Below are 9300 nucleotides of genomic sequence, written 5' to 3' on the forward strand. Positions count from 1 at the left end.
TAAAAAATATATATGCATTGATTTAAATTTATTTTACTAGTATATTTACTGATACTAGAGTCAAGAATACTATACTTTTCTTTTGCTATTTAATATTTACTAATGCTAGACTTGAAAATATCCGTAGTTGAATATTCATCGATGCCAAAGTCAGGAATATTACAAGTAGAGCATCATTGCATAAACCAACATCTAGCAATTTAAGACAAAATCAGTAATGCAGTTTGCATCAAATAGTACACTTAAGGAGTGATAATATTTTTTCTTTTGGTAATTAGTCTTGTACCATAAAATCTCTATCGACCAGTTAGAGTTCCTAGTGACCATAATATTAGATGACAATTTCTTAAACAAGACCTTTTTCTATCTAAAAACAAGATGCCTGAAATCTATTCTTTTCATTGAAATTTTTTAAGGTCGTCGCGATGTTGGGTGTGACAAGGTCTCTTTGATTTCGCTGAGAATTTAATTAAAAAAATATTTTATTTTGGTTTGGATTTTATCCCCAGTTACATAATCAAAAGTTTAGAGGTATTAAAATTGAGAAGTCACTAAGAAATAAGGATTGTTTTGAATTTTAACTTTATTAAACGCTATCGTTTCAAGTCTTAAGTATGAATATCATGCTTTCTCTTTGTCTTTTTCTTCGAAGGTAAAGAAACGTTAACCGTAGACATTCAAATGCTCTCTCTAGTTGAATCCCATGTTACTATTATTTTTTTCACCAATTTAAATGTCGATTGGCTTAATTTGAATGGCAATTTCTCTAATTTTATGGACGTTTGATATTTGTTGTTGTCCTCTATATTGTGATAAAAGTTCAACATGTATTATACCCTCCTACTTTAGTGATTTTCTCATTATATCCTATCAATGTTGGTATATACCTCATACAACTTTAGTCACTGTCCTTTGTTTGTCTTCATCCTTGAATGGTAATGATTTGCTTATTTTTAGTTTTAAGACTTGGATTTGTTGAGGTCTTGTATAGGTATTTCCCTCTACCTTCTATAAAAAAAAGTAGTTTACTTTAGGATTTGTGAGATAAGAGGAACAATAATGACTCATAGATATACATACATTAAAAAAAAAAAGAAGAAGAGAGAGAACTATAGTAAAGAGAAATAATGAGAAAATTGAATAAGAAGATTTTTTATATTTTTTTTGTTCTAGGAAAGAGAGTGAATAGAAAACGAAAAAACTAGAGGTGTTTAGATTAAGAAATTTAGGGTTTCAAAATACCTTATGGTCCTAGCCTTTGATTTGGTCCACTTTAATCCACATTTTAGTAATTTAGATATACCATTTTTTATGATTTTATCCTTTTATTTTTAAGTTATTCTTTGGTTTTATGCTTATGGTTGTAATGAATGTTGTGATTGTGGGATTTCTATATTATACTCACATAATGATTTTGTTTGTATGTTTAAATCTTCTTGTAGTTACCTTGTATTGGGTTTCTTTGATGTAAATGATGTGTTTGCAATACAACTCACTCCTTGTGAGTAAAATTAGGTATTTATGTGATTTATTTTTATGATTGGTTTAAATTATGTTCATCTTTTATGAACAAGACTAAAGTTTCAAGACTTCGCCAAATAAATTTGTGCAAGTGCTCATCTTTTATGCATCACTCGAAAGATTAAGATTACTAAGGGTTTTTATGGTTTAGTTTTATGATTGGTTTACCACATATAACTTTAGTTGTCCTTTGTTTGTCTTCATCCTTGAATTGTAAACTGATAATTTTTAAATTATTAATAAATATTTATTTTTTTAGTTTTATTTATTTTAATTTTTTCTAGTATGTTTATTTGAATTTTTTTCTAGGTTTGTTTATTTGATTTTTTTTTCTAGTTTACTTATTTGATTTTTTTAAATAAAATAAAAAATAATAAAATTCTCGACAATCCAAATCCATTAGAAAATTCTAGAGAAATGAAAAAATAACATGAAATGCCACTTATTAGTATAAAAGGAATTGCTGATGGATTAATTCCCTAGAAGAGTTTAAAGAAAATTACAAGACCTTATCATTAATAATATATGATATCCAACGGTTTCATAGTTCATCGATAATATAAAATAAATTACTGATAGAATTATAAATAGTTTTATTTATTGATAATATGACAATTTTATCAATGGTTTTATTTATTGATGATATGACATAATCACGGATGAAATTGTTAATAGATGAATGCTAATATTTTTTTAGCATATTGTTTTTATATAAATCTGTTTGTGATGTTATGAGTAGATGTTTTCTTAATTAAATTTGTATATAAATACCAAAATATTCTATCATAAATATGCAAAAGTCTGTAACTTCTCGAGATCTCAAATTTGCTTAGTGTGAAGTATTTATAGCTACAGAGTTGATCAAAAACATTTTGTTTAATCATTCAACAACGAGAACTGTGGCAGATAATCTTACATGATTCAACAGAATTATCGAATACACTTTGACTTGACAAACATTGTCTATCATGTTATTCAGAACATGAGAGGATCTCAATATGAAAGAAAGATGGAAAAAGAGCGGCCCCCCTCCCTTTTTTTTTTCTTTGCGTTTAACAGAGGACTTAAAGTTTGGGACACCTCATAAGGACTGGTTTTGAGTATGCGAGGCAACTAGTTTGAATAAGAAATGAGTTGGCTAAAAAGCCTTGGCTGTAAGCCCCCCATCAACACAAATAACTTGCCCATTGATATACGAAGCAGTAGGAAGGCAGAGGAATACCACTAGTGATGAAACCTCATTAGGCTCCCCTCTACGGCTGATCGGAATTCTAGAGAACATGTCGCTATATGCCTCTCCGACGTCAGGATCGGCCTACAGTAAATTAAAATACAAGTTAAACCTGTGTAATACAAGCTTGGAAGGCATGTGTTTCTGAAAGTGACTAATTTAAGGAAGCCTGCGAAACTGAATAATCTATTGATGCTTCAGATGTTCTAACATAAATCATGTACACAGAGGGGAGAAATAGTACAGATTGATCTTGTGCAACCGTGGTTCTGATAGCTCCTGGTGCAACAGTATTTGTGCGAATATTGTCCTTTGCCCATTCACATGCTAAATTCCTTGTCAATTGGTTGATTGCTCCTGAAATTTTGTTGATTTTTGCTATTGAAAACCATTAATCTGTAAATGGGAATGATTGTTCAAATTTTAAGCCATCCGACTTAGGAAGCATACCTTTTGTCGCTGAATATACTGATAGCATAGGTAAAGCTACGATACCAGCAACAGAGGAAATGAACACAATATTTCCGTTTCCTGATGCTTTCAGAAGTGGATGTGCAAGTTGACAAAGATGGTAAGGAGACTTAAAATTGGTATTCATCATGAATGAATAGTCTTCAAGAGTATAATCTAAAGATTTTCGGAGTGTGATTGTAGCAGCATTGTTCACCTAATCATTCAGAGAACGATATTGTTACAGGCACAAGTAAATTTAGAATTGTACATGGAAAATTAGAGAAGAAAAAGAAGAAGATCTGGTATAACAAGATTCCGAAACTTTGTGTCCAATTTTTTGACAAAATCAAATTACAAACCCACAGATGTCAGAAAGAAAATCATGTAAACCTTTTAGCCTTGAACCATTTTATCTTGTTTTTAGATCATCGATAACCTTCAGAATTGACACGAGTATGCAAGATTATTTCCTTCTCATGTCTGGTCCTTCAACTTAAAACTTTTGGTAACTGTAGTCATAAGTATTCACTATGGCCTTACAATGACAAAGACGCAGTAAAGTTGCATGGTAGGAAGCAGGAAAATGACCATGCTGAGTCACGAACAATCTTAAATTAAGAGAATATCTTCGGTATGTCAAAAACACTTTAACCATCCACAGTGTAGTATAAATCAAATTTTAATTCAACATGTTAATTTGAATTCAATGGCTTGGATTACTGCAAACAAGACTTGTCATGTCTCATGTCTCAAGAAACATGAGAGCACTCATTGGTTATGCACCTCCCACCAAGCTTGGCCTACAGATATTTGGTAAGTTTACTTCTTTTTTCTCTCACAGAGGAGATGCTCGAATTTGAAACCTTACTGAAAATTGAGTATAATATGATTGAAAAATATGGAATAGCTTATGAACAGTGAACTTACAAGGATATTGAGCTTCCCTTCGAAAGCAGAGGTGACAGAACCAATCAGCTTCTGTCTGTCATCTTGGGAACTGAGGTCACAAACCGATCCCCTGACATTAAACCCTTTAATTTCCCATTCTTTTATCCTCTCATTGAGCTCTTTCTCGTTGCGTGAACAAGTATACACTCTTGCCCCAAATCCTGCCAGTTCTTCTACAATCGCAAATCTGATTCATCAAAAACAGTAATCAGCTATCTAAGGATTGAGACAGGAAATAATTAAGAAGGGAAGAGATAAGTTAGAAAGAGAACTAACCCAATGCCTCTGGTTCCACCAGTAACTAGTGCGGTCATCCCCTTGAGAGACCACCTTTGCTCCCTGCAACCCATCTCTGTTTCTGCCATGATTATTTTTGTCTACCAGTATGTCTACTTTGTTGCTCCAACGTAAGATAAAACAAAACGATGAAAATGAATAAACAAAGGAAACGTGAATCCCTAGATCAGGAGAGAAATGGTTTACAAGCAATTACACCAAGTATGATGTTTAGTGCTTTGCGTTATTTTTGGTGAGGGCACATGTCGCCTAAATACTACTGGCCGGCTTCTGCAGCAGAGACGCAAACTAGAACAGTGCACCAATATTTGCATTTAAAAACTATTATCTTCTACTCAAACCAACTAGGAAGTGCCACGTGTGATAATGCAGTACTAGTTTCGGCGCTATGATCCCCCTCAATATTAGGCTACTGATTTTGAACAAAATAATCCAACTAGTTTAGTTTATTCCTCGTGCTGCCTTGCAATATTGAGTTTTTCTGCTTCTTTTTTCAACACAAAATAAGTGCGGGTATTGTAACTTTTTTATTGTAAATATTTTTTTTGGTTAAAAGTTTGTTTTAATTAACATAATTTAAATAAATTATAGATAAATAAGAATTTAATTTTAAAAACTCCTTGATTTTTTTTAAATTTATTTTTTGATTTATGATGGCTAATCAAATATTAATTATGATTCTTTATCTTTTTAGCTTCTAAAATTCATTATAAAAGAGGTGAAGGAAAAGTTTTTAACTTTGAATTTTTTATATTTTACACACTTCCTGCACCTCTTTTTTAGTATTTTTATTTTTATTTTTATGCTTTGATTTTTCTTTCAAATATAGAGTTTATAATTTTTTAAAAATATATTTGAGTTTTATATTTTTTTTAGTACGTAGACTTTATTTAGCAGTGAATGAACCAAATGATATTATTAAAATCTTGAAAGATATATTGTAAATATCCTAATTATATAAATAAAGAGCAATAAAGTTTTAAAAATATACAATTCATTCTTAACAACAACAAAACTTTCATTAGTTTAAAGTCTTTCAACAAATAAATATCCTTGTTTATTTTAATTTAAATATAATTATTTTTATTATTAATAAGCATGATAGTACTTTGAATTAATATCAATTGCAAATTTGTTTATATGTTTAGAGGATGTTGAAAAATGCAGTAATGATTGTTTTTCAAAGTGTTTTTTCATTCTAAAAATATAAAAATAATATTTTTTTTTTATTTTTTAAAAAATTAGTTTTGATATTAGCATATTAAAACAATTCAAACATTTTTAAAAAATTAATTTAAAATAAAAAAACTAAATTTTAATAAAAAGCAAGTTGAAACTCGCTTCCAAACACCTCCATGTATGCTAGTATTCTTTTTTTTTCTTTTGAAAAACATGTTTCTCATTTTCGTTGACCATCTTTTATTTAGCATGAACTTAAAATGATAATCTAAATTATATCTTTCCTTGTTAGTCTAATTTGTATATATTTATAAATTTTGATTTACAATTTTAACTACAAAGTAAAATGTTTATATGTACATTTAATAAAATAAATTGAGATTATATATATTAATAAATAACAATAAATGTATTGATTTCAATCAAATATTGAGTCACGAAGCTAAAATAATATTATTTATTAATATTTTTGTGTAAAATTAAATATTAACTTAACATCAAAACTTATTGATCTTAACATCATGAAAGCCCTATATAAAATAAAAGAAAATAAAATATCAAATTTAATTTTAAATTAATTTAATATAAAATAATTAAATTGAGAATAATAAAGTCAAATGAAAAAACACTAAGAAATAAATAAATAAAAAAACATTGTGGGTAATTATTGTAACCCATAGTATTATGTATTTTTTCTATGTTACATTTCCTTTATTTTTCTAGTATTTCTTTCATTGTCTATTGCCCGGGTTTTCATAATTACAAACATTATTTCATGCTTTAATTATGTAAAGTTAATTTTATACTGCAATTATTAAATGGAAAAAAATCCAATTAAAAAAAGAATACTGATATAAGAAAAAAAAGATTTGAATAACCTGATAAAAAAATATAAGTAAGAAAAGACTCAAGTACGTTGACATTTCATATCAACAGTATTTCTTACTCAAATCTTTTAATGATATATATATATATATATATATATATATATATATATTAACTACAGCAATATTTATAGTCATGATCAGTAGGTTGCCGGCAACCCAAGCATAGCACCATAACGGGAAGAAGCCATTTGTTTGATCAGTTCACCCCAGCTGCCAAAGAGCATCTTAATTTGGATTGAGATCTTTGTGAAGTTGACCATAAAAATATCATTTAGGGCAAGGGAAAGGTCGTCCCTTTCCTCTTTATTTAATTTTATTCATCGCCTGTACTCATCAGTAGCAAAATCGTCCCTTCGCAACTGCAGACTTGCATTCTATGTTTAATGGAAATGTTATAGGTACAATCAATTAATTTATTTGCATGCACGTCTTCCGATGGATCGAAATACGTATAGACATAAACAAGTTAAGGTTAATTACCTCATTGATTGTCGTTTATGATTAGTATCTCAAGACACGTAAGGCAAATACAAAATATATCAATATATTTAATTGGAGATGGAGATAAATCATTAAAAAAGAAGAAGAAGAAGAGTAAAGGGCGACATGTTCCATTTATTTATTTTACCTTGAGAGAATAATCAAAAGATTCTTTATATACTAGCTAGTAATAGAATACTCTTCCCTTTTTTTATTTAGTTTTTTTAACAAATGAAATTTGAGTTGTTTTATTTGTGGGTATGATCCAATATTCGTGTCCCTGCTTTTCAATTTTTTTAATATTTGTTTTAAGAATATTGAATTTCTTTTTTATATTTATAAAAAATTTAAGACAACAAAATTGTAAAAGTATTTTTATTAGAAATGGACACTTATTAATCATATTGGTTAAATTTTATTGACTAATAGTCGATCTTGATGGAAGAATCACATCATAGACATTGTATAAATGTGCAAAGACTCAATCAAATCAAGAAATAATAAAGGAATTTAATTTTAAAAATCAACCTCAAATTATACAAAATGAATGGTCATTCATTTAGGTGGGGGCAAGTATCTATATTTTCTTTTTGAATTATAATATTTTTGAATTATTAAATAATTAGGAATAACATTCATTATTATTATTATTATTATTATTATTATTATTATTATTATATCACAAAAATTAAGAATAGATGAATTTTATATCATCTTTCAATTCAAATTAACAGCATCAATATCCCATGGTATAAGATTGATTCTAAACATTCATGATTTGTCTTATACCCTTTTAAAGTATTTTTGGTATTATATTATTTCTTGCCTTTTAACATATTTTAATCAGAAAATTACTTAATTTACAAAAAAAATATATTCCTCAGTTATTTTTTCATGTGTTCATATATTTTTTGTATTTCACTCAAATATAGATTTGTTTTATGAAATATATCTGTTATGCTTTTTTTCTCTTTTTTCTTTTTTCAACTCTTGTAAAATATCTGATATCAATTGATGCAATTTTTTTAATTACATGATCAAGCATCTTTTAATAAAATAAATAATAACTTGATAAGTTAAAAATCATAGGATATTGAGTCAGAGGATAACACTGTAAAACTATGACTCAAAGGTATTGAAAATTTATATTTGTGCATTGTTCGCAAACTCCTCCTCATATTGGCATCTTAAGTAATATAAATTGAGTGATCAGTAATCATTACTCTCATATTGTTAGTTGGATCAACAATCCTGCTTCCGCTCTTTCTAATCCATTGTCTTAAGCCCCTTCGTTACTACGATCACTCTTAATTACATATACCATGTTCATCAAGCTCACCCCCCTTGGCGGTAATTGCTTCACACTCTTAGGTTCTTTTCTTATCTCAACCTTAATTCCACTATGATCCTCTCCCTCAATAAAATATATATATATATACTTGCCCTCATCTGATGGTAAGTAATCATAATCGAAGTTTTCGCTTTTATTTTCTACTGTGGTCCTTTTTCCTTCTAGTCCCTATTTTTTCCCCTTGTATATCTAAATGAAACTCTCTCTTTACATTACTTTAATAAAATCCTATTCAGTTTTTGAATACCCGACTCCTCAAAATTCCCACTATCCATCGCGCACCCCATCAACCATGTCAATATTTCCTCCCATCAATACTCCAAACCATCCTTACGAGTTTAAATGGTCACTAAAATTCTTGTTCCTAACAGTTTCAGTCCTAACTGTTTTTCTACGAACCCTAGTAATAATAGTATCATGGCATGGAAAGTACTCACGAGTAGGGAGGCCTACCATTATTTGGATTTCACAATAATACATGTTATCGGTTTTGGGTCCTCATGGATAACAGCCACATTTACGTTAGAGAAGTCATTACTAAAATAGTTGACTTCTACATAGTAAAGTTTAAATAATTGTAAAGTTTGTCCGTTGCCCTTGTAAATGTTCACATGGATCTGCCCAGAAAGCGGTGATCTAACGCTGTCTAACAAGTTGTAAATGCTCACAACATATTAAATTTCTAGCCGTTCTTCCTCTGACAGTTCAGTTTGGCGGAAAGAATAATGGATAACTGCTGGAAGAAGGGGAAGAGGATAATGAATAGGAATTGTGAGTAGGTTGAAATGTTGGCAGAGCATGCGAGCATTTTTTTTTAATGTAAATATTTGGGTAAATTTGTATATATTTTAATTAATATTATAAATTATAAAATTAATAATTATATAAATTTCTAATAACTGGTAATTTTGGAGATAAGTGTAGTGGCAAATAATTTGAAAGCATGGAATTAC

At 28.9% G+C, this 9300-nt stretch overlaps 1 protein-coding gene across 2 annotated transcripts; it reads right to left on the reverse strand.

Moving 5' to 3' along the window:
* Nucleotides 1-2378: 2378 nt before the first annotated feature.
* Nucleotides 2379-4734, reverse strand: LOC105112391 (tropinone reductase homolog). 2 transcript variants are annotated; one of them, XM_011008087.1, is made up of 5 exons: nucleotides 4430-4734; nucleotides 4133-4340; nucleotides 3203-3419; nucleotides 2997-3109; nucleotides 2379-2836 (listed from the first exon to the last, which is right to left on the reverse strand). In XM_011008087.1, exons 1-5 carry the CDS (start codon nucleotides 4516-4518, stop codon nucleotides 2660-2662), a joined length of 804 nt encoding a protein of 267 aa, XP_011006389.1. In that variant the 5' UTR covers nucleotides 4519-4734; the 3' UTR covers nucleotides 2379-2659. The 2 variants fall into 2 exon arrangements, with proteins under 2 accessions (XP_011006389.1, XP_011006390.1); XM_011008088.1 differs by lacking the exon at nucleotides 2379-2836 and having other exon boundaries at nucleotides 3061-3148; nucleotides 3248-3419.
* Between the last annotated feature and the right edge of the window lie 4566 nt (nucleotides 4735-9300).

The sequence above is a fragment of the Populus euphratica genome, unplaced genomic scaffold (genome assembly GCF_000495115.2).
Source record: "Populus euphratica unplaced genomic scaffold, PopEup_1.0 scaffold510.1, whole genome shotgun sequence".
Classification (NCBI taxonomy): Eukaryota; Viridiplantae; Streptophyta; class Magnoliopsida; order Malpighiales; family Salicaceae; genus Populus; species Populus euphratica.

Coding starts and splice junctions, on each gene's coding strand:
- LOC105112391 (XM_011008087.1), bottom strand. CDS start 4,518: ATGGCAGAAACAGAGATGGGTTGCAGGGAGCAAAGGTGGTCTCTCAAG. Junction 4,341..4,429: donor GGTGGAACCAGAGGCATTGG/GTTAGTTCTCTT, acceptor TTGATGAATCAG/ATTTGCGATTGTAGAAGAAC. Junction 3,110..3,202: donor AGTATATTCAGCGACAAAAG/GTATGCTTCCTA, acceptor ACAAAATTTCAG/GAGCAATCAACCAATTGACA.